At 40.9% G+C, this 26,394-nt stretch overlaps 1 protein-coding gene across 2 annotated transcripts in view; it reads right to left on the bottom strand.

The window, feature by feature from the left end:
- Window positions 1-3,187: 3,187 nt before the first annotated feature.
- The window catches only part of ERMP1 (endoplasmic reticulum metallopeptidase 1), a 37,775-nt gene continuing 14,568 nt past the window's right edge, over window positions 3,188-26,394 (bottom strand). Inside the window, exons 5-15 of one of the 2 annotated variants that reach the window (XM_018560298.1) lie at window positions 24,439-24,585; window positions 22,738-22,830; window positions 20,266-20,478; window positions 19,045-19,265; window positions 17,344-17,518; window positions 15,570-15,760; window positions 14,233-14,385; window positions 13,159-13,358; window positions 9,336-9,451; window positions 6,465-6,628; window positions 3,188-3,531 (exon numbers count right to left, since the gene is read on the bottom strand). In XM_018560298.1, coding sequence (XP_018415800.1) covers window positions 3,367-3,531; window positions 6,465-6,628; window positions 9,336-9,451; window positions 13,159-13,358; window positions 14,233-14,385; window positions 15,570-15,760; window positions 17,344-17,518; window positions 19,045-19,265; window positions 20,266-20,478; window positions 22,738-22,830; window positions 24,439-24,585 — 1,838 coding nt within the window. In that variant the 3' untranslated portion in view covers window positions 3,188-3,366. Of the gene's footprint in view, window positions 3,532-6,464; window positions 6,629-6,856; window positions 6,971-9,331; window positions 9,452-13,158; window positions 13,359-14,232; window positions 14,386-15,569; window positions 15,761-17,343; window positions 17,519-19,044; window positions 19,266-20,265; window positions 20,479-22,737; window positions 22,831-24,438; window positions 24,586-26,394 lie in introns of those variants that run through there. The other variant, XM_018560299.1, reaches the window with a different exon arrangement.

Consider the following 26,394-nt stretch of genomic DNA (forward strand, 5'->3'; position numbering starts at 1 on the left):
ATACAAGTGCAGCGTGGACATCTATTCAAGCAACCAGCAATTCAGGTTTCCCTGTGCAGAAATTCAAGGAGTGAACGCTGAATGCTGATTGGTTACTTTACATTTTTCTCTTGCCTTGCTGAATGGGCCTGCATGTGGACAAACCTTGGATCAGAACAAACTGACAGATCAGTGCACACCTTTTTCTTTGGGGAAGATTAACACAAAACATTGTAAAAAAATATAAAAAGTTACAATTCAAGTATAAATATCAGTTAAGAAACTTAAAAAAAGACCAGTTCAGATATAGAGAAAGAAAAATATTGTGTAGTACATAAAGGGGTACTCTAATCAGGCACTGAAATCAATGTGAATCATGTTACTGCTGAGATTGAATGGAATTAGGATAAGTTTATGTCATTCTGTGTAGTCAGACACATTGTAATATATATAGTATGTTAGGGATGCACCATACTAGTCATTACCCGTCCCCCGGCTTCCTGATTGTTGGGAAGCCAACTCCATGCTCCCATGTCCCGGGGGGTGGGTAACGACTCGCCCTCCAGCGTCCTGATTGTTTGGGAAGCTGGCCAATCAGGAAGCCAGATGGGAAGTCATTACTCCCCACCCCTTCCTCCCCACCTTCCTGATTGGCCAGAAAACCAGCTCCATGCTTCCTCATCACCTGGTGACAAGGGAGCATGGAGCTGGCTTCCCGACTAATCAGGAAGCCAGGTGGCGAGTCATTACACGCCACCCGGCTCCCTAATGGGACTTCCGGTATCGGTATTCTGTATCTGCGAGTACCGGAAAAAAATATCGGTAATCCTACTCAATACCGAAAAACTGGTATCGGTGCAGCCCTAGTATTGTTGCACACCTGTCTACATGATAAGAGCATTCAAACAATTTCACGTGACTTGTTCTGGTGTGTGCAAGCAGTGAAGAACACTGAAAGCCTTCATGTAGACCCTCATGCCGATTTATAAATGGGATAAAGGAATGCGCTCATGCAGCTTTGTGGAATCACCTTTCATGAAGCACTAAAAGGCTAATCATTGGACAAAACATATCAGAAATGATCACTACTCGTCAAAAACAAGGCGGCTGCCAATACAGTCCTTTGACTCAATATGTCTGGGGCACCGAGCGAAAAGTATCCAGATATTTGTCCAGTTTTGCCAATCTGCTTTCTGTCAATAACTTTCGAACTATTCCAGTTACACAAGTTTACACCAGTGTGAATCTCTTCTGGCTGCCATGGTTCTGGTAACCACCAAGCCATGGTTGACACCTTATCAGTTGTCCCAATGACAGCTAGATCATATCTACTGACAATTGTCATTTTGGTGACTGTTTTAGTTGCCCCTTTGGACACAGAGTAATTATAGTTCATTGGAGTACTGTGCTTATATTGGGCAACAGCTTCTTATAATACATATTAAAAAAGATTGTACTTGTAGCTTTACGATTTGGGCAGTTTAAGAGTCTGGATATACAGAATCTGTCACCATAGATGGTTTTCCTAGTGGTAAGGGCCCATTTACACGTTTCGGCTTTTACCACAGGAAAAACACTTCACGCAGTCAATCCCATTTACTACTATGTGGCCTGTTAAGATTATTTTTTGACCAGTAAATAAAATAGAACAAGCAGTGTTTTCCTGCATTGAATGTTAGGCCTTTAGCAATGAATGGTAATACACTAAACTGTGTAATTTACAAGATTTACTCCAGCAACTGTTCATCTACTAGCATGGAAGGAGGAGATTGACTTGCCCTGCTGAGTCTCTGTGCACAAACGCACCTCCAAAAAGGGCCCAGCAAGGGAAAGGAGCCTTACTAAAACAGGATCTCAGAGCCAATGCTCAGGGGACCAACTGACTCCAAGAACCAGCATTCATTGTAAGTCATTTAATCAGCATTTGAAATAGCCAAGATTCTAAAGTGATAAAGTCCATAAAGTTTTTCTTTAAGCTGATAGAAGGGGGTAATGTACACATGGGGCTGTCGTGTTGACTTTGTATGAGACACAAAAGACCCCTTGATCGATCTACTTTAACTGGAAAGTGTCCTTGAAAGATATTGTACTCAGGGCAGCAATAGGTGGGCAAATCTAACTGAACACTCAGTCCATCTTCAAACCAATCAACCTGTAGCTGGAATCACTTCCTCAACCCTATTACTATGAAAAGACACTGTTTGAGAATTGCTGGACAGATTCTTTGTCTGGCCTTATGCTAGGGATCAGAACTTACCCTAATTCTTAAAGTGACACCAAACTGTCAGTTTGTGAGTTAAATCTTAAAAACACATTCAAGTATTTAACTATTAACAAAAATGTATCTTATTTGTGTATCACTCGGCTGTAGATCCTCAAATCATCTCTGAATTGGCGCTGACACTGTCCTTCCTCCTGGAGGGGGGCTACTTTTGTTTCACATGGTCCCTGTGTGTGTTGTAAAGTAGTCACCGCTGCAAGCTCACCCCCATGATAGACTACAATCTCCCACTTAGTTTAATAATTTGTATTGAGATTGTAGTCCATCACAGGAGTGAGCTTGGAGCGGTGGCTACTTTACAACACACACAGGGACCATGTGAAACAAAAGTAGCCCCCCTCCAGGAGGAAGGACAGTGTCAGCGCCAATTCAGAGATGATTTGAGGATCTACAGCCGAGTGATACACAAATAAGATACATTGTTGTTAATAGTTGAGGTACTTTAGTGTCACTTTAACACAGACTTTAGATTTTAGACAGATCAAACTACAACAAACTTATCTGAGCAATTGGTTATGGTGGATAATTTAGTAGATGGCTATGGATTTCCGTGATATAAAAGCTGAAGCTGGGGATGTATCCTCCATGGACACAAACATGTTAGTTTGGCGCATAAGATGTCAATTTTTTTGGAAAGATCTTTATGCTTAGATATCTGATGCTAACAATCTGTTTTACAATGTGTTGACTTCTATCCCATAAACAATATAATGAACTAGAGGCAGTATGGGTAACAATATTTAAGACCACATTCAAATTTTGTAAACAGGGACGTCCAGTGTGAAAACTATTAAGACCACATAGATCATTACTAGTCTCTGCACCTGATGAACCACAATGTCTGAAACCTTCATTATACACAGGTTTCATTCCAAGATAATTATTTTTTTGCTTAAATTTTCTGTCCCAAAGAAAAAAAAAAAAAAAAAAAGTAGGTCTTCATAATCCAATCACCTACACCATCACCATGGATCAAGCAGCAGATCACTAGACTGCCACAGAACATTCCTCTTCATTCTGATCTTTTCCCATAATCCCTTCCTCTGGTCACAGTGGTCACTGTACATGCACATATCACACTAGGTTGATGATGGTGAAAGACAACATCAATAGACAAACATATCATATGTGCTGACCCAGCTAGATGGAAAGCTCCAATCTGGGAATCTTTGAACAAGTGCATCCAAGTGAGGGGAATGCTGATTGGGACCAAAGAAATAGTGAGATGCTGCAGCAATTGTGACCATCCCATCGGAATAATCATCTGAGCCCTGAAATTGAAAGATATATGTTAACACATTACAAATCCAAAAACAGATTTCAGCACTCAGGGACAAGTTTAAAAGAAAATATTTTCAACAGCAGCTTATACAATGAGTTTGTCCTGAATAGTCAAAGCACTCATTAAGATCTTTATTCTGCAGATGCTTTTCAGGTTTGCCATCTACTTTCACAATAGTCTCAAAAACAAGCAGCTAATTCACCTCATTTTATTCCTCACTCCTTTCACCATGCAAACAGGATCATTCATCAGAGGATGGTGACATTTATATAGGCAAGGAGGTCACCATCATCCAATCAATGATCCTGTTTGCATGGTAAGAAAAGGGAGAGATAATATCACTTTAAGAATCCTGGCTACTTGTTTTGGGACCGTTCTGCCATATATTGTTTCATTCAATTTCAAAAAACTAAATCTAAAGTGGTTGCCAAGGGTAATTGCCATTTTTTAATAAACCAACGAATGCCATTTCCAGGCGGTCACAACTGGCTTATGCAAGACTATTACGTCAAGTTATAATAAGAGTGCAGGGCTTACCTAGAAATTATTATATTTGCTCTCTTAGCTTCATTTAGATCAGTTGTTCCCAAACTGGTTAACACAAAACACACTCTGCAAGAGGAAGGCCCTACATGTGGTGCTTTCTCATTGCAAGCCGAGAGTAGGAGATAGCAAAGTGGCAACAGGTGTGGAGCAAACACAAAGCGTTCTGGCACCCAGCAGTTTAAAAAAGGTGCCCACACACCGTACGATAATCATGGGAAATCCCGCGATCGTACGATTATCGTAAGGTGTGTGGAAAGGTCGCATGACTTAACTTACGAACATGTTCGAAAACCTGCCAAGCATCGTACGATGTTCGGCGGGTGTTGTAGCATGTTCGTACAATAAAAGCCGGACGGGCCGGTGTGCGCAAGGTCATCGGAAGCCCGCCCCTCAGGGGGGCGCGGCTTGCAATCATCGCAAGTACGATCTGCCTGTCCAAGATAGGCAGATCGTATGTTTTTTTTAATTACCTTACAACCATTGCAAGACAAAAGGTCTTGCAATGGTTGTAAGGTGTGTGTGCCCAGCCTAAAACTGCCCATACACCTTACAATTATCTGCAGATTTTCTGTGGTCAGATGGAAAAGGTGCAACAGATTCCTCCGTCTACACTTAACTGTGTGGATGGAGTCATCTCCACCTGGGCCAATCTGTTGCACTTTTTCCATCTGACCACAGAAAATCTGCAGATAATTGTAAGGTGTGTGGGCACCTTTACACTGGCAGTATCAAGTGGAGTGTTCTCCTGCCCGATTCTGCTTATATAGTCCCAGACGTAACATCACTACAAGGAGCGGCACAGGATATAGAGACTGCAACTGAACACCAATGATGGCACACTATATTCTGGCCACATTTATTACTCCTACCGACCACTGCCACCGGGACATTTATTACTCCTACCGACCACTGCCACCAGGGCATTTACAGGTGAAACTCGAATAATTCGAATATCGTGCAAAAGTAATTGCAGTAAGTGCTGCAAAAGGGGCCCAAACCAAGTACTGAGTACATATGCATGCTTGTACTTTTCAGAGGTCCGATATTGTTCTATGTACAATCCGTGTTTTATTGATTGCATGTAATATTCTACTTTTCTGAGATTGTGGATTTGGGGTTCTTGGGGTTTTCATGAGCTGTAAGCCATAATCATCACAATTATGACAAATCACGGCTTGAATTATCTTGCTTTGCATGTAATGAGTCTATCTCATATATTAGTTTCACCTTTTAAGTTGCATTAGTGAAATAAATGAACTTTGCACGATATTCTAATTATTCGAGTTTCACATGTATTACTCCTATTGACCACTGCCACCAGGACATTTATTACTCCTATTGACCACTGCCACAAGGACATTTATTACTCCTACTGACCAGTGACACAAAAGCATTTATTACTCCTACTGATCACTGACACCGGGGCAATTATTACTCTTACTGAACCCTGTCATCAGGGCATTTATTACTCTTACAGACCACTGACACGGGGGGCATTCATTACCTTTATGGACCACTGACACTGGGCATTTATTACTCTTACTGACCCGTCATCGAGGGATTTATTACTCTTGCTGACCACTGGCACCGGGTCATTTATTAATCCCACTGGCCACTAATGCAAATGCATCTATTACTCACACTGACCTCTGGTGCCTGAGCATTTATTTTTGCTACTGGGGCATTATGCCACTTGCTGTCTTCAGCCTGAACAGTCTGATAAACACTGAACTGCCTCTGTTTAAAAAGTCTGGAAACCCCTAATTTAGATTGTCCGAGTCTGTTACTTAGGGCATCAAATGCCATGACTGTTGACTTTTAGGGCTGTCAACTCCTTAATGTTATGCTAATAGCAAAATGGGATGAGCATGAAGTCAGGCAGTTAACAAGGGTACCAACTATTAGCCTCCTACAACACCTGACTTCCAGGTTCAGAAAAATAGTGCAAAATACAGAGGCAAATATAAATATTTAATGGGTAACCTGCACAATTCTAATTTCCTCCCTCCTCTCTCTGCAACCGGTCCCAGTTAGTGGCACTCTGATGTCATCATGTACTATGCAGGACCAGCAGTACTGCAATGTAAGTGAGGACACAGAGAGCCCACCTACAACCCAGAGAGAAGAAAAGAGTGCTAGTTGGGGAGCAATGGATAATGAAAGTAAAAGTGCTTTCTAATGGTAACTTAGGCAAAATCAAGCATCAGCCCTTGCAATGCGGGGGAAGCCCTATTGCAAGGGTATTTTTTTCCCCCTGAATTTTTGCTTTATTAATACAATGCTGAACACAGACTTTTGATTTTATGTTAAGCAAACACAAAAAATGTCTGCAACACTCTAACATTTAAACCTCAGGGTACTGTTTCTTGTCCTCACCTTCAGTTCAATCCAGAATTTCCATACTGGCGCCTGCAGGCCATGAGAGTAATATACAAAGTGGTCCATACCACTGCTTGGCACTGGTAACCCATCACCCAGAGACCAGCTAGACAGCACAAATGGGCCATGTGGGCGCACATATACGGTCATGTGACTTGGTCCTAAGTTGAAAAAAAGAGAAAATATTGCAGTGTTCCATTTTTGATGTGTTACTATTTTACTTCTACTACAATGTTTCCACATAAGACAACTATAACAAAATATGACAACTATAGATATGTAGGTTGCTAAAGGAAAACAAGATGATAAGATAGACATTATTGGAAGACATCTCATGCCTCAAAAAAGGCACAAAGAACAATTAATATTGCTATACAGATTTACTTTAATTTTCAAATCAAACCAGACATGGTGTCCAGCAGTGGAAGAAATCAGAGATCAGTTATGTCCCTAGAAAGCTTCACATTAAGAGTTCTAAATCCAATAATTATCCTCGTTATGCCCTCAATCCCATGTAATTCAGCCAAGCGTCTATTATTAGAGCTTTGCTACATCTGCAGCTATGTGAATACAACTACTGCCAGACCAAACATTCTCCCTTCTATCACACATCTGTTTGTTTTTTTTAATGGAAATTGCAATCAGTTGTGGATCCCTGCAGCCCATGTAGCAGAAAAAAACAGTTACTGCTAAACAATGAGTCCGCTTATGCTGCCTGAAAAAGTTAGTTGTAAGGCTTCATAATTTCCAAGACACAGACCTAAAACAAGATTGCAGCAAGCAGCTTGGTGCTCCTAAGACTACAGTTGCAAACATTGCATAGTTTAAAGTCCATGGGAATGTAGCCAGTCCCCCAGGATGTGCCCACAAGTGGAAAATTTACTCCAGATTAAAAACAGAAGGATTGTGCGAATGGTAGACAGAGACAAATGAAATCTCAAGGACTTGAGGAATTCTGGAGTGAAACATACTTCCCACTGTCAGAAAGCTCTGTCTCAGTTGCAGGTCATGGGTCCTTCAACAGGATAATGACCCAAAACACACAGCTAAAACCACTCAAGAATGGCTAAGAACAAAACATTGAACTGTTTTGAAATGGCCTTCTATAAACCCTGATGTGACTCCAATCAAACATCTATGGAAAGAGCTGAAACATGCAGCCTGGACAAGGCACCCTTCAAACCTAAGACAGCTGGAGCGGAGCAGAAGAAGAGTGTGCCAAACTACCTGTTGGCAGGTGCAGAAGTATCATTGAGAGCTACAGACATTGACAGTTTGCAGCGATTGCTTCTAAAGGTTGTGCAACAAAATATTAGGTCCCGTCATTTTTGTCCATGCCATAGGTTCTTTTTTCGTGAAAGGGTAATTTGTCCTTGTCAGTACATGGGCCAACATCCTACTATTGCTCTACTAGTGGAATTTGTCAGTATCCTTTTCTACAGTTATACAGAACCTGTAACATGTGCAATGTATGTAATATACTGTATAGCCCATGTACAAGTATGCAAGATCTACCTAGAACATAGTCATAAACAGCTCCTCAAATCAAACCAGGTATATATTAAATGCACTTAAAGCTGGTCAGCAGGCAAACCGCTAAATACTCTGTTGAAATACATAAATGAGAGCCAGTTTTATTGCCAAAGGATTTGCATTTCTGTCTGTCTGTCACATGCCTGTCTGACAGTTGCCAATTTGGTGTCATGACATTTCTCTACTACAGTTAGGCAATACAGCTTGGTTCCCTGCTTGCCCTCCGTCATAACTGGACAATGAAGAAGCAGTAGGAGACTGGAGTCATCTCTCCTCCTGTCAGCAAGTTCCCGGTTATCGGATGTCCATGCAACACACCTGACTGGTTCCTGCTGCTCTTCACTCGATTACTTCTACTGTAAAGAGGATGTCACTAGGCTGACACCAAGTCAAATTCAAGTATTTCCACTAGTGGTAAAATGCAAATAGCTTAAATCCCTCTATTTTATTGTAGCAGGGAAAAAGACAAGGGGTTAAAAACATTTTTTTTAAAACCTCTCAGCACAGAAAGGTAAGAAATACATAGCCCTACATCCAAACATTGTTTATACATAAAGACAGTGCCATAGGAGTTCACTGGGTTCCACAGAAGCTATTCATAGAGTCTTGTAGAGTGAAAACAGAATTTTTCCCCGAAAGGGGATCCCACCATTGTTTCAAGATTTAGGTATACAAAAAGTGTTTTTTTCATAGAAAATATTTATTAGATATATTAAAATTGCACATATATCGAAAAATATATATCAAAAACAAACACACATAAATGGCTGCATACGGCTAGTAAATGAAAACATGCGTGTGGATAACCATGGTTTAAACGTGGGTTAAAAGGCACACCCTGAAGCGCTTCACTCTAGAAGGATGTAATGATTTGTTATCAGAGAATTCTAAATAACTCAAGCTCTCTGTTGATTAGAAAGGAGATATCAGGTCTTGGGTAACGGTGAAAAAATATATATATCTCTACCGTAAACGTGTAAGAAAAAAGGAATGAAAAAAGGAGAAAAAAAAAAGGAGAAAAAAAAATCTCATTTAGTTGGAAAGAATATATAGATTTCACTCACAGTACTGTGTATGTTCACCCAAAGGCCAAAATAGGACGATCGTTTATACTTCCCTAAAACCCAATATGGCATGTCTTTAGCACACAGTAAATCCTAACAGCAACAGCAAACAGAATCTGTACAACATTGATAGTGGACACAACAGAGTTGCAAACATTTCCTCCAGAGGTCTCAGTGATGCGTTTGTGCAAACCAATGTAAACCATGTTCACTCGGGGACGGGAAAAAAAAAAAGCTCTGCACAGGAAAATATATGGAGAAGTTTACTAACCTTTAATCTCAAAGTTCATTCGAGTAGCACCCCATGGCATCTCTTCCCTGGATGCAAGTTTAAACTCCATATTTTCAGAGACAGGAGGAGGGGGTACCGGGAGATACCAGTTCTTCCTGTAAGAAAACAAAAAGGGCCATACTGATTAAAACAAACATGTGCTTAGTAGCCAACAAAAACTGTATTATAGCACAATCAAGTCATCAGTGTTTTCATGCATCACAGGCTGTCCCAATGTGTTCCACATATATCTTGTATGGATGCATGGATGACTTTAAAGAGGAACTGAACTCTAAAAAACTGCTAATATCTTTTTCCCACATGTCTTGTTCTGTGCTGTGTCTCTGTGTGGAGGCAGCCATCTTGGTATAGGTAGAGCTTTGAGAGGTTCCAGCAAAGACAGTGAACAGCACAATAGTGGCATCGCCAAATATATTAAACAGCCATTCCCCTTCAGGCTTATCCTTGTAATGAGCCACAAACAGGTTCAGGAATTCAATATGGAAGGTTTTAAAAGGGAAGAGAACTGGTTTCTCGTTCATCCAAAAGTAGGCTAGAGTAGCTTAGAGTGTGTGCATGCCTTAAGCCTACCCCAAGGAAAAAACTCTTTATCTAATTACCATAAAATCTGTTTCTTGAGGTTCCCTAAGGGTCACAGGTTTCCGTTATTCGGAGACAACTGTGTTATACTGCCACCTTTAGGGGGAATTAGACACTGGAAAACAAACAAACAAAAAAAACGTTGGCCAGGCATAACCCCTCCTACTCTCATTATGCTTCAGTTTTTTTTTTAGAAAAGCATGATTCAGGAGTAGATCACAAAACACAGATGTGTGGGACCCGTGTATCTAAAAGAACTCCAAGAAACCGATTATAATTTGAAAAATCCTGATTTCTGTCTCATTCATTAAGTAACACATGATTCAGTTATTCAGAGACAACTGGAACACCCAAAAGCAGTCCAACTCAGGGGTGGGCAACAGAAGCAAAACTAACAGACCCACATAACAAAACAGTAAAAGTGGGGGCAACCTGTAGCTCAAACAGCTACTTGAAGGACCTTATGCCCAAAACTGGCATCAGATGAGGCCTTAGCATCCAACTGGTAAAACCTAGAGAATGTGGGAACAAACGACTAGGTGGCAGCCTTGCAAATCTAGGAACAGTTGTCCAATACCAAGAAGCACCCACAGACATAGTAAGAGTGTGCTTTGACAGGAAAAGGTGGAACCATGTCCTTAGACCATAACCTGTCTGAGTCACTGAGAAATGGGAGGAGCAAGAAGCTGGCTCTCCTTTACAGGGACCACCAGAAATGACAAAGTGTCAGTCTTTCTAATGGAAGCAGTGGCTGAGAGGTAAACCAGCACAACAAACTACATCCAGACAGTGAAGGGAAATTTCTTTTTGTACTAGAACTAGACAGACAGCAGAACAATGTCCTGGTTGAGGTGAAAGGACAAACACCTTAGGAAGGAATAGCACCTCGTTCCTATGTAGGACCAAATTGGGTTCTTTACAGGACAACGATGCAAGCTCCAACACACACCTCACAGATGTGATGACAATTCGGAACACAACCATTTGAGTGAGAGCAGAAAGGGTAATATCCCCAATGGGTTCAAAAGGCAGTCTTTGAAATGCTAACAGGTTTACCCAACAGAGTCACAGGTGGTTGTACAGAAGGGGCCATGTGAGAGACACCCTGTTCCAAAGTCTTGACCAATGAATGGAATAAGACCACAAGAACTGAGATATGCCTCTTACTGATATTCAAGACCAAATGCTGTTTTCAGAACGGATTCCAGAAAGGCTAGGATTCTTCCCATGGAGTATTTTCTGGGATGAAATTTTCTTTCTTTGCAGTGAAGTAAGCCTTTCATGTGCGATGGCAGACCTTACAGGAGGTAAATGGCCTAGCTTTAACTGTATGGGCATTTATGATTTAAAGAGAACCCCATCTCTCAGGACCAGGGCTTTACCAGCCATGCCATTAAAGCCAGCGACTGTAAAGCAGGGTGGTAAACCAAACTTGAGATAAGAGATCCGGTCGCTCTGGAAGAGCCCACAGGGTGTCTGCCAGAAGTTTGATCAGATCAGAATACCACATTAGCCGCCATGTTACTCAAAGGATCACCAGGTACAAAATTAATGAAAAGATCCCGGGGGAAAAAACAAAAACACTGAACTGAAGCAGTCAAAAGTAGTAAGCTTCAATATATAACATTTTTGTTTTTGGGTTAAGTTACAATTTAAAGTGACATTAAACTATGGAATCATATCTTAATAATGCATTTGAGTACCTGCACTAATACCATAAATGTATCCTATTTGTGTGTCAGCTGTAGATCCTCAAATCATCTCTGAATTGGTGCTGACACTGTCCTTCCTTATGGGAGGTTGGCTACTTTTGTTCTCCATAGTTCAAGCTCACTGTTGTGATGGACTACAATGTCGTTACAAATTAGTAAACCAAACATGAGATTATAGTCCATCACAGCTTGGAGTGGTGGCTACTTTACAACACACACGGGGACCATGTGAAACAAAAGTAGCCCCCCTCCAGAAGGAAGGACAGTGTCAGTACCAATTCAGAGATGGTTTGAGGATCTACAGCCGAGTGATACACAAATAAGATACATTTTTGTTAGTAGTTGAGATACTTGAATGCATTTTTAAGATTCAACTCCTGAGTTTAGTGTCACTAAAATAAGTAAATGACGGAAGTGGCTCTACCTGCTCCTACCACACTTATGCATAGTGCCAATGTTGAAAGTCTCTGAGCACCGATTAAACATTTGTGCAATTTTGCAAGCACCCCTGGATCAGAGCAGTCCTTAGTAATGTAATATGTCCACTGTTAAGATGACCATACAGGTGCCCATTTTCAGAAAATGTCACCCAATTTCAAGCAACAGACAGTGTCAGTACCAATTCAGAGATGGTTTGAGGATCTACAGCCGAGTGATACACAAATAAGATACATTTTTGTTAGTAGTTGAGATACTTGAATGCATTTTTAAGATTCAACTCCTGAGTTTAGTGTCACTAAAATAAGTAAATGACGGAAGTGGCTCTACCTGCTCCTACCACACTTATGCATAGTGCCAATGTTGAAAGTCTCTGAGCACCGATTAAACATTTGTGCAATTTTGCAAGCACCCCTGGATCAGAGCAGTCCTTAGTAATGTAATATGTCCACTGTTAAGATGACCATACAGGTGCCCATTTTCAGAAAATGTCACCCAATTTCAAGCAACAGGGAACCACAAATACCATCACAAGTATACACCAGAAACAAAGCAATCTGACACCCTTAAGTTTGACCAATCACCAAATTTTGGTCGTTTGTGAAGTCAAAACTGAGCAACAAATTGACCGCTTACTGGAAAAAGTCAAATTAAAATGGAATAAAAAAAAAAAAAAAAAGTGGACTTTTTTTCTAATTCGATCAAAGCAAATTTTAATCCTTGCAGTTGAAAGAAAATAATTTTATGTCTTTGATTGTTTTGCCGTTTAACATAAAATAGAATTCGGAAGGTAAATCACTCTGTCAAGTTGCCATGTGTACGAGAAGGTTTTGGTTTAACCTTCTCCATTACTGATGTTAAATTATAATGCTGTTTTTAGAGCTTTGTGACAGTTTATGCCACCAGTAGGCAAACTTCGGCCCTCCAGCTGTGGTGAAACTTCAAATCTGATCAGGTATCCGCCTCTGGGAGTCATGCCATTGGCTGTCAGAGTCTTGCATTGCCTAATGGGATTTGTAGTTGCATCACAGCTGGAGGGTCGGAGTTTGCAATGCAATGGTGCGATCACTAACCTGAGCAAAAAATGAACAGGAAAAAACCAGGGGTAGCCGCAGAATGGAGCATCCTCACACAGGGCCCTGACTGTGTTGTTTAATTCAGGTATATGAGGAGTGATGTGAGATAAACCACTGTAATCAAAGCCATTTATCCATATACCAGAATCCGTCTTTACCACCTCTCCATTCAGATTGTGAAAGGTCCGTGTTGTATGCTGAAGAGGGGAGAGAAAGGAACACATCAGGGATTATGAAAAAGTACAGTACTGACCTAAGAGTGTTGACAGCTAGAAAGGGGAACACATGCACATTTCCCCAAGCTTTATCCTTTTAAGCACACTCCAAATACAGGAAAATACCTTGTGTTGTGCCAGAAATATAGTATGCTTGGCTCTTCCTCTTTGACCAGACAACACAACTCTGAATTCCTAAGCATGTGGTGTCAGTCCTGCAAACTTCATTTCTGATGGATTATAAAGAACACAGACCTCTCCTCAACTCCCCCTTGTCAGGAGATTAGGGCCATTCAATGGCTGTACTTCCACATACACAGAAACACAGATGAGCAAAACCAGGAGAATGTAATATGGAGCCAAAGTGTGGCCATTTTTGGAAATGAATTGGCTTTTCTCTTAAGAAAACTGCATGTAAAACATAATACAGAGACAAAAAAAATAAATCGAACACATGCTTGGTACAAACAAAAGATATATACGCCAAAAGGCTTTTTCTGCCATTCCTCTTCTACGCTTTAAAAAAAAGAAAACTAGGCAAATAAAAAGTAAATAAAAAGTAAACAGCTATCAGCTAAAGAATATTACATTTATCTATCGAATTTTCCACTGCCAAAAAGACACACACTGCACGGCAGGGATGTCCAAACTCCGGCCCTCCAGCTGTGGTGAAACTACAAATCCCATGAAGCATCTCTCTCCGGGAGTATTGTCTGTGGCTGTGAGAATCTTGCAATGCCTCATGGGATTCGTAGTTCCACCGCAGCTGGAGGGCCACAGATTGGACATCCCTGCTGCACGGGAAAATCATTCAGTTCATCTGCAGTGCATACAAAATACAAGAGAAAAGGATTACCTGTAGGAAGACCCTCTTTGGCCTAGGATTATCCATACTGCCACTATATGGAAAGAACAGGCCACAACACACAAGGACGAAAGTCACACCAGACACAAATGCCAAACACATCATTATTTTTTTGGTGCTCTTGACAAGATAAATAAACTTGATCTAAAAGAAGGATGAAAATATAAAGTAAATGATATGTATGTATGTTTTCCAACTACATTCTAATTATCAGACACCTGGAGGGTTTGCTAAACATTAAAAAGAAGAGACACACCATTAAAGAATCTTATTCAGTGATACTACAATATTTTATCTTGTTTATTGAGTAACTGCCAGGAACTGCTCTGCAGAACATCTCTAGTAGAGATAACGCTAAAGGGCCCCAACACAGGCCAGTTATGTGGCAGCTTACTTCCGTGTATGTAGTAAAAAATGATTCCTGTGAATGACTTGTAAGTATATCAGAAGGGGTTGGATTGTGCTTATAAACACATGTATTGGTGCTGAATTTCAGTCTCATTAGGTTGCTGAAGAGACTGGACTACAGGGGAATGAAAAGATCAGACTGGATCATGTCAATGAAGTGCGACTTAGAAGTATATGGGGCTGTTAGGAGAAATACATTTACTGAAAAACGTTTGACACAATAGGACTGACTGACTTCTTCTGCTGGAAAATGTGTGAAATTTACTAATAAGACAGTGTCACAATTTACATTACAAACCCCACTATTCACAGTTGTCAGCTCAGTTACTATATTGCATATACAGGTGAAACTCGAATAATTAGAATATCGTGCAAAAGTAATTGCAGTAATTGCTGCAAAAGGGGCCCAAACCAAGTACTGAGTACATATGCATGCTTGTACTTTTCAGAGGTCCGATATTGTTCTATGTACAATCCTTGTTTTATTGATTGCATGTAATATTCTACTTTTTTGAGGTTGTGGATTTGGGGTTCTTGGGGTTTTCATGAGCTGTAAGCCATAATCATCACAATTATGACAAATCACGGCTTGAATTATCTTGCTTTGCATGTAATGAGTCTAGCTCATATATTAGTTTCACCTTTTAAGTTGCATTAGTGAAATAAATGAACTTTGCACGATATTCTAATTATTCGAGTTTCACCTGTAAATGTCCACACCAATGGCAGCAGACAATTGACACTGCAAACAGAGTTGCTTATCTTTGGGAATAAATGGAATGCATGATTGTAAAAAATGGATCTAAAAAGACCAAATTGCCAATATTGTCATAAACATTAAAGACTGCTACAGTGACGGCAAAGTTTGTTACTCAGACTACAATTGGAATATATACCACGTTTAAGTAACAAATACTCACAAGGTAAGATAACAGAATAGCCGTACAAACAACCATTAAGGTGGCCATCACTATATCGGGTGGAATTTCTGTTCCACTGCGTCCAAGGATAGGCGTGAACATCTCAAATGTTGCCCACACATGATACATGGTGTGCAGGTAAGGAAAGAATAATCCAATTAGGTATATGGCAGTATATTTATAGGCGGAGCCTGCAACATAAGAGAGCAAGAAACAAAAGTTTACTGCGTATTTAAAAATACACCAGGCATAAAATAATTTTTTGTAAGGTACAGGTCACCTTTAACCTTGGCAGACCACTTGGCAACCCCCACCCCTCTCCAAATAAGTCAGTTCTATACCGCCCAAATGGTGCAGGGGGGGTCTGGCGTACACAACGCACACAGTGCAGGGGTCAGGAATACATAATGCACACAGTGGAGGGGGTCATGAGTGTGTAGCCCATAAAGTGCAGGAGTTAGAGTTCAAAGGTCAGGACTCACTAACTGGTGTCTGGGACTGGTATGAGTTAATTGTTTGTTTATTAAAATGGACTGAACTGGGCATGCAGAATCTTGTAATCCCATAAATGAAGAAAAAAAAAACAGCAAATTTTCAGCCAGATGAAAAAAGGACCAACTGTGCGAGGGCTAACAGGGCTGAGGAGGGAAGCAGAGGATGGTGTGGAGTAACAAAAACGAGCGCTGCTCCAAGTCAGTCCACTGTCTCTGCTTTTTGGATGCTAGCCTGGCTCGCTACCAGTAATACAACTGTGTTCAAAGAAGGGAAATTGCAGCACTCCTAAAACCCTTGTATATCCTTTATTTCGTCAATCAGCATTAAGAACATTTCAGACCAACATCTCTAGATACAATACGATCAGCATCTAGAGATGTTGGCTTGAGTTCTTAACGTAATATTCTTGAATAAAAGATATGCACAAATTTTTGGAGTGCTGCAATTTCCCTTCTTTGAACACGACGGTGTGGAGTAGCTATGTAGAGGTTGTCATCAATGATGTGATAGCAACAGTGCAGTAGTAGGGGTGGGAGTGGGGGTGTTGGGGGTGATGAGAGGATGATGCTGAGAGGACTGGCAGGGCTGAGGGGAGAAGCGGAGAGCCTGCAGGATGCGTACACGCTGACCCAGTATAGCCCTAGGTTCTAGCACAGGAGAAGAGAGGACCGCCCCCCCCCCCCCCCCCCCCCCCCCCCACCCCCCCCCCCCCCCCCCCCCAGCATTGGCTTTTCACTCCACTGACAATGTTGGCTCTGGAAGCATGACCAACTGGAGTGACTTCACTGTTTCCATAATTATTCAATAGTTTTTATGTACCCTAAACATCCTGGTGCATACTCCTGGTTGGAAACCACTGCCCTAGTGGAGATTTTACAGAAATATACCCTACTCTATGGCAAGTGACAATGGAATGCCAACTGCAAAGCAAGGACTGTCACAGCTATGCATGGATTAGATCCTGTCCAGTGCCACGCCATATAGAAAAGTATATGAGGATTTGAAATATGCTTTAAAGCAAAATTCTTATGAGCAATATTATTTACTTAAGGTGCTCATACATAAATGATCATACGTTAGTTTAAGATGGCAGCATTAGTATGCAATTCTCATACAGCTATTTTATTGCCCCCAGACTACGAGCATTCAAATAGCAGGACAGCCAGCTGCATAAGATAATTCTCACAATGGAAATTATTTACCCAAAAAAGGTATACCGGAGTCAGTTTACTTGCTAGATTGTCATATATTAATATGGCCTACCTTAAAACAAACATACCTTGATATATAGATTCTTTCTGAAGAAACATCTTTGTGATTAATGGGATAATCACCCACATGGCGAAGAAATAAGCAGAGCAAAGGCCTTTATTAGTAAGAAGCACCATGGGTATGCCCCATGAAAGCAAGGACACATCAAAGAAGAGGTCCCCAAGGTACTGTTTGCTTGTGTTCTGGAGAACAGAAGAAAAAAATACAGAGCTGCCTCAAACAGGATTTTAATCTTGGAACAAAATCCAGCATACTGAATATTCTGCCATATTGTTCAGGAAATTGACAGTCTACTAGAGTAGCAAAAAAAAGGCAAAACTAACTTCATCACCAACTTTTACAGGAACTAATTAGGTATATCTGATGCCCAGGCTAAATGCTGCAACAAACAATTGGGAAGAGGGGTTATAAACCAGACAGGATTATTTAATTCTAAATTAGGAAACAATGTACGGCTTTGTACTATGTTACTTTGCCCATTCAGGGTCTCTATATAGGCCACCCCCAACACAATTTATACATTCTATTTCCCAATCCCAAACGGCTCCATCAAAGCCCTCGCAAAATAGCCAATGCTTCTAGATATATGGAAGTAACCTGCTCCCCGGATGCAGAATTGCCACACAATAAAGTATGGAGCAGGTGACATCATCCCTGCTGTGCAGGCCATGACAAAATCCAATGTAGAGCTTCCACAGGGTTTGATCAGAGAAGTGGTGTTCCTGGAGGATATCACAAGTTCCACCAGATCCAGAAGCACTGAGTACATCGCAACGACTGATAGAGTGGCTGGAGATTAGGGTGAAAGAGAATAGGTGGATAGGCTGGTGGGCTTTCGAGACTGTCACCTTGCCTAAATTGGCAAAGTAAACAAGTTTATGCTACTTCAAAAGGATATAGCAGAAATAACATTTCTAGGCATTGTTTAAACTATTTTGTCATTAAACCCATGATAACTCTATCATGACTGTCCTTTCATTAAGAGTAATAAGATCTTAAAAGATACTAAGAAAGAGGATGATATGCGAATACATTTGCAATACAATAGAAATGGCAATATGCACAATCAATAATATGCACAATCAATAATATCTACCAGCTTTAGCCCAGTAAAACCTAACCCTTCTGTGAATTCAGCTACATACACTCCTCTGCAAGGTAATAATGAGGCCCTGAAAGGCCAACTTTCTATCTACAATACAAAAAGAACTAGGTGAAGATGACAGAGAGAAACCATATGGTTTTTTTTTAAATCTTATTTGGTATTATTAGTTCTCATAGTTACATACATGGTAACATAGTATTTGAGATTGAATAAAGACACAGGTCCAACAAGTTCAACCTTTGTGTGTCTGTATGTGATTGTGCATGTGTGTGTCTGTATGTGATATAGAGATATATATATATATATATATATATATACACACACACACACATTAATCCCTGTGTGGTCTAGTCTCTCCATAACCTAAGCGGTTTCAAAAATCAGTGTAATACTTCAGCCCGAAGCTCCTACAAGGCAAGTTTTACAGCAATATTTGGATTAGTTTAGACTGGGTAGCAGCAAGTATGGGCAAGGAACAGCTCACATTTAGATTGTGGGTTTAGGTCCATGTTTTTCCTATGTAGTTCCCAATAGTACTGCATGTGTGATATCCATCAAAAAATTTTAAGAAACGAACACAAAAATTATAATGAAAACACTTACCGTAAAATAGAATTGTTTAGCCAGTGAGTGCATTAATATGAGCTTAGCTAGAGCAGCAGCTCCATACAGAGCCACAGCCACATAGAAGTGTGTATACCACGAGAGCGTATAGCCGCTCAGAGTAACCAATACGGCCATGATGAGAACAGTTACAAGCGCTGAAACCCAGCTTGTCACTGTGATGAACAGTCCAACCATGAGGTCACGAGCATAGTTCATACCTACACAGAATAAATACAACCATGTTAATACTTGCAAAAAATATAAAAAAACGGCTTACATAATCTATACACTGAGTGGCCAGATTATTATGACCACCTGACGTTTGTAGGCAAATTAGCTATAATTTTGCGCTGAAGTTGCTAGAGGGCCAGACCATTATAAATAGTGAAGCAGGTTGTTTACCATGACAGTAGAAGTGATTTTTTTCTGAAGATATGGGTAAACAACGCGATTTAACAGCCTTTGAACGTGGGGTGATTGTTGGCGCTCGGAGCCATGGAGCGAGTATCAGCAAAACAGCAGAATTCATTAAATGTTCAAGAGCAGCTGTTGTTAAAGTGTTTAAAGACTGGACTGTCAGCCGTAAATATGTGTCCGAACGTGCGAATTGTGGCAGTCAGCGACTAGTCAATGTTAGGGCAGAACGGAGAGTGGCAAGACTGGTACAAGACAACAGAAGGGCAACAGTGCAGTGTCAGGTTCCTCGTATTACCTTTCAACATCTCGTGGAGTCACAAGGCGGCCCAACAAAGTAATCTCGTGGAGTCATCTCGTGGCCCAACGAAGTACTGATGGGGTGGTCATAATTATCTGGCCACTCAGTGTATATTGTACATAATATGCATGCCTAAATACATGTGCCTCCACCTTTCTAGAAAAAAAAAGGAGGAAGAGAGAGGGGGTCTGGAAACTCAGCACTGTAAAATAAATAAAAGTGACAATGCTAAACGGAGGCAAGTAAACCAATTGTAATGTGCACAAAAGACTGTCAGAATATCCCAAACAATGCTTTAGAATTCCCCAAGTATCTTATGAAGCTCAACTGCAAGAGTCAGAAATCTTTCCATTTAGTTTGCTCCAAAAGTCTGCCACAACTACAGACTGAATATTTTTCAGTTCATCCTTATAAAACACAGGAGGTCCAAAGAAATGGTGGGGATCCAAAAAATAAATGTTATGAATATTTTGTAATCATTGCTGATTCATACGATAGCTTACCTGCGCGCTTGTATTTAATAGTGTTCTTGCTTAGATAAAACAGAGCGACTGCGCCAATGATGTAATTTGCAATGGTACCAATGCGAGCTGGATAAGACACCACAAAGAAGCCGCTCACATCAAAGAAAATCAAGTTCCCATGACGATAATCTGACGAGTCGGCAAGAAGGTGTGAGGATGCCAAGTATTTCAATACCCCCATTATGTTGTCACCTGGGTGAAAAAATTTCACATTATAATATAGAACATAAAATATGTGTACAGGGTAAAAACTAAAAATCCACTATAAAAGTCTGATACTTTCCAGAGTTAGCATAAAAAGCCACCGTGTACAGTGATAAAGAACATATAACATTGGTGTCATGAAAGTGAAACAGTTAATGCATCCCAAGAAATCATCTTGATAGCGGAGCTAAGAAGAAGAGTGCTAAAGTCTATAATGGCTCACTAATTAAACCAAGAGCACACTTAAAGTGGCCATACACTGTACAACCCTCGCAAGACTTTTGTCTTGCGAGGGTTGTAAAGTAATTTTAAAAAACGTACGTACGATCTGCCCATCTTGGACAGGCAGATCGTACTTGCGATCATCGCAAGCCCACCCCCGAGGGGCGGGCTTTCCGATGACTGCAATGCTGAATGGGCAGTGTGCACGTGCGCACACCGGCCTGTTCGGCAGTTGTCGAACAAGCAGGCCACTAACCCGCCGAGAATCTTATGATTCTCAGCGAGTTTTCCAGCCTGCTTGTTCGACGGAAGACGTGCGACCGTACAGTAGAAGCGGTCGCACGCCTTCCATACACTTTGCGATTAACGTACGATCGCGGGATTTCCTGCGATTCTCATACGATAATCGTACAGTGTATGGGCACCTTTATAGGGTAGAACTTGCCAGAATGTCATGCAGTATACTACGCTTCTTTAACAGTCATGTTTGTTTAAGAACCTTGGTTGTTTTATGTATATGTTTCCCCCTCCCTCTTTCCTCTTATTGGTGCCTGCATCAGCTTCCATTTACCGTACATAAAACAACTAGGAAGATGATTAGCTTTAGGGCAATACTTCTATGGTTTGCTCCAGTTTCAATTAAAAAGTTCAATTTTACTTGCCAAGTCTAAAAAATTTTCATTGTAAAAATTAGGGATGCACCGATACCAAGTACAGTACTCTGTACAACTACAACTACAACTACAGATACTTTTCTAGCTCCAAGACGAGACTAGAGAAAAATTCAAAAGTTAGGAGGCAGCTGTCATTTGTAAGGAGCACACGGAGCTCCTGGGATTTGTTTCAATGTATGATTTTTTTCTTTATATAAATATATATTAGGGATGCAGTGATACAATTTTTCCAAGTACAAGTACCGCTACTTGTCCAAGTACTCACAGGTACAATAACTTTTACATTTTTCTTTATTGTCATGCGACAGTTTTTCTAAAACAATACAGACTAATGATTTCTGGACAGTGGTGCAGCGCCAGGGCCCAAATCACAGCTGCGACCTCTGCAGCCCTGTTAGTTCTCGTGAAAATGCCAAGTATCTGCACTGGTATCTGAACATCCCTAGTAAAAATCTTGCTGGACAATAGCTGTTGTACCTAGCATTAAAATATAGGTATGGCAAGGAGCAACTGAAAGAAAAACAAGAATATTTTGTAGGTAAATGTATAAAAGATATGATGTGCTTGGCAATACTTTGCTTTCTATCGCTTTGAAAATTCATAGTAAAAATAATAATTGTATCTCTTAGGTGGGGGGGGGGGGAAGAGTTCCAGGCAAAGGCTAAAACAGACGGCTGGGGGACATAAATGGTATGTTCTACCTGCCTAAATAATAACAATTCTATCCACTTTGGTGATTCATATACCTCTGCCACAGTGTATAGCTAGGAAGCTGACAGCCTGTGCCACACACAAGACATCATCACACTGTGGAAGTCTTCCCTGTGCTCCCAGCCTCCCTGCGATCTTCAAATGCTAGATTCACAACATTGCCCTGACAACATACACAGGATTCTTGCTTGAATTTCTGCCACGCAGAGGATTGCAGGTAGATAAAAAATTCTAAGATTATACCTTCCTAATTTGTATTTGTGATGTGTCTTTAATTATTTTTGATGTAACTACACTATAGACTGTGACTTAAAAAGGCTTTCCTAGTCAGCCAATATCATTTGTATGGACTTTTATTTTTACTGAAGAAAAAAAAAAAGAGAAAACAGAAGGAACAGAAAAGAAAAAAAAAAAGGGAAAAGGAACAATGGGAGGAATTTACTAACCCTGGAGCAGCTGGGCATAGTAACCAATCAGCTTCTGTCTTCAGTTAAGCTTAAAAGCTGATTGGTTGCCATGTGCCATGACAGATTCTATCGGCTCCAGTCTTAAAAAAAAAACACTGAGGGGATTTACTATTACTTGATATTCCAATATGTCTGATTTGCAGTAATATTAATAGTCAAAGATTATTACTAACCTGCTCTTTGGATGGAGTCTGTGTGAATTCTGTCTGCTGTATCATATTTTGTATGATAGATGTAGCCATTCTCAATAAATGCCAAGTCAATACCTAAAGGAGAACAGATATAGTGATTAAAAAAAAGGCAAACGTAGCAGAATGTTCCAAGGCAGTGAAAATAAAATTAGTTAAAAAAGGAGAACTATGGGGTTAAGGATTTTCCCCATAGTTCTCCTTAGGGTAACGGGAGGACACAAACTAGCGTCCTCCTGTCACCCTAGGCTCAGTATACGGCGAGCTGCAGCTCGCGGTATACTGAGATGCCGCAGGTGAAGCGGATCCCGGCAATGATGCCGGGATCCGCCCAGCTGCGTGACTGACAGCTGGCTCTGCCTATCTAGAGGCAGAGCCAGCTTTACCCGCCCCCTCCCCCGTCCGTTCCGCCAGTCAGCGCTGGCAGATCGGAGCAGGGAGGGGGGAATCCAGCCCCTCCCCTGTCACTGCAGAGAGCCGCGACAGGATGGAGAGGTGAGCGAACGCCGGTATGTGTTCGCTCACCTCCCGATCTACTGAGCCGACCTGTGACAGTCTCATTGTCACAGGTCGGCTAGAACTATGAGGTGAGTGAGGTGAGTGAGAGGTATCAGAACTGGGGTATCTCTAGGCAAAACCATTTTTTAAAAATTTTATTTTATGATAAAGTGGTTAGACCCGCTCAAGTTTTTATTACAGTCTGGGTCTTAGGAACTTTATCTTTACTGGTGAACATTGTCATCCAGAAAGAAAGTGAGGGAAAATCCAAAATGTTAGTGTTGTCCCCAGAAGAAAAGGTGAGGGAAATCTTGTTCTGCAGGACAACTGCTTAAGAGGGGAAGCCCCTCACTTTGGGACAGTTAGCCCCTTTCACATGGGTGCCTTCATTTCCGATCAGTAGGGAATCTGTGCACAGATCTTCTGCTGATCAAAGCAGTCTGGACCAGTGACATCTGTGTCCATCCGTGTTATTCCTACATCTTGCGATAGAGGGAAAAAATGAAACCACCAGACCTATGTTGGACTATGGGGAGTCAGATGTAAACAGACACATGTGCATTTACATCAGATTAGCCCCAATCCGCTATGATCAGGTCCTCCAAAACAGAACTCTGTCCTCAGTCGGGGGAAATCAGATGTAAACAGATGCATGTCTGTTTACACGTGGCTGCTGATAGACTAACACTAGGCGTCCAATCAGACCAGCCTGAAAAACTGACGTGTGAAAGGGCTCAATTTCCCCAATGGTACACAGGCAGCAAAAAAGTAAACTGGAATGGGGTTTAACCTTGTCTACTCAAAAAGTGTATACACTTTAAATGTGCTGAGTATTTCCCATCTGTCATACATATCGCTAACAAGGATGCCCGATTCACTGCGATTTACATGGATGGCTGTGCACATATCCATGCAGACATGCACAATCACCATCACCAACATGGTAACACATTCATCTTTAGGTTCATAAGCAGGTTGCATGCACAAATGAAAAAGGCACAAATAAAATTGTAGACATCCTTTTGAAAACCATTTGAACACAGCAATTAACCCTTTCATTGCCACATCCATTTTTTTCCCCATTTATCCCCAACATGTTAAAATGTCTGAAGATTACTTGACCCCAAAAAATAATCCACAAAAATAGTCGAAAGAGAAGATATTGTTAGCTAGAACATTAAAACAAACCTGGAATGTTTCCGAAATCTCTGTAAATGCGGAAATCTGTATCTGAAGGGATAACACCGCTCTGGAATATCTCTTGAGCCACCACTGAAGCAAAAGGGTGGACAGCAGCTATCGCATATGCTTGTACCAGCCATGGGTTTTCTGGGCCTGCCAAGATAACATAAATAGAAAAAACAGACAGATCAACCAAGAATAATGTACACACTCTAGTATTCAATTCACACTTTCAAGAACAAAAACCTCTGCACCATATAAAGCTCGTCCAAGAGTATGAGCATGTCATTTACAGAATTGTACCTTAACACTAGGAAACACACTGAAAGCAGCATGTGGTCACTCTCCCAGTACACACTAATGCTTCAGAATTATAGATCTTTAAAGAAACTATTTTATAAGCTGAGATTTTTAATGGATTTTTCAAAAACAGAAAAAGAAAAAATACAGAACAAAGAAAGAATTGCAGCACTTACAGAATAGGATCAGAATGCACAGACATCGTTAAATAGTTGAAGGTATTCAGTACAGAAAGCAATGACATAAGATGTACATGAATAAGCCAGTGCTACAAAGACGTCCTCATTAAGGTTTTAGAGTCGACATTAGAAAAAAACTTCTACAGTAAAATACAATATTCATTCTATGCTACTTAATCTACAGAGTTGTACTTCCCCACACTATACATCACTGTCTGGTGTTAGAACGGGAAAGGTGGGCTTTCTACAGCGCACTAATTGAATGGGAATAGCTGATAATGTATAACAACTTCGTGAGCAAGGTCACAGCATGAAGGAAGAGAAAATGCAGTCCCTGTTTACCATTACTGGAAAAAAAACTGTGCAGACCAAATACTCTTTAAAGGTGGCATCTACTCCCATATTATAAAATATGAACCAATTTAACCACTTGCTGACCGGGGTGTTAAACCCCCTTCCTGCCCAGGCCATTTTTCAGTATTCAGCGCTGCAGTACTTTGACTGCCATTTATTCTGCCATGTAACGCTGTACTGAAATGAATTTTATACCATTTTTTGAAGACAGATAGAGCTTTATTTTGGTGGTATTTAAACACGTATTTAAACTCTGCGGTTTTTATTTATTACTATAACAAAAAAAGTACCCTAAATTTTGTAAAAAAAACGGTTTCCCTATAAAATGTTATGAAACATTATCACCCCAATTTTTTGGTAAAATATACGAGACGGGGTCACGTCGGATAAATAGACACCAAACATGTCAAGCTTTAAAATTGTGCACGCCGCGAAATCGCAGAAAACAACCACACCCAAAACTGGCCATAGGCGATGCTTTAAAAGCTTTTACCGCTCATCAGTTTAATGTTATCAGTAATTAATAGCCATAGAATTATTGCCCTTACTCTGACGTTTGCGGCGATATGCAACATGTGCGGCACAATAGGTCGGAACCGTTTTCGCACATTGGCGCACCCGTTGCATGTTTATGTGGGGGGGGGCATTTTGTGTTATTTTACTTTTTTTTTTTATTTGTAACTATTTTTTTTTACACTTAACTTTATTGCTATCACATAGGTGACTAAGAAATCCGCTAAGTGACAGCCAATTCACATGACAGGTCCTCTTTATGGAGACATCAGGGGTCTCTAAGACCCCTATTGTCACCTAGGGACCCCCAGAGAAGCTGATGAAGCAGAGATCTGCTTCACCAGCTACTCACCGGTGTTCTGTTCCAGAGAGTGACACAATGCACAATATACATCACTTCCTGCATTCGGGGACCAAGAAGTGATCAAAGAGAGATCGTGTACTGATCTCCCTTTGTTCTCCACTGACAGCGTCGCCTTGGCGGTCCCAGTCGCACCGGATCTCGGCATCGGCAGCGATGACGACGGTGGTACGTGGGGGAGGGGGCACACCCGCACTTACTGCAAGCGATCGGGCGTCTCTAGAGCTTCACTAGAAACAAACATTTCACATTGAT

Source organism: Nanorana parkeri, unplaced genomic scaffold (assembly GCF_000935625.1).
Source record: "Nanorana parkeri isolate BGI_ZX_2015 unplaced genomic scaffold, ASM93562v1 scaffold447, whole genome shotgun sequence".
NCBI lineage: Eukaryota > Metazoa > Chordata > Amphibia > Anura > Dicroglossidae > Nanorana > Nanorana parkeri.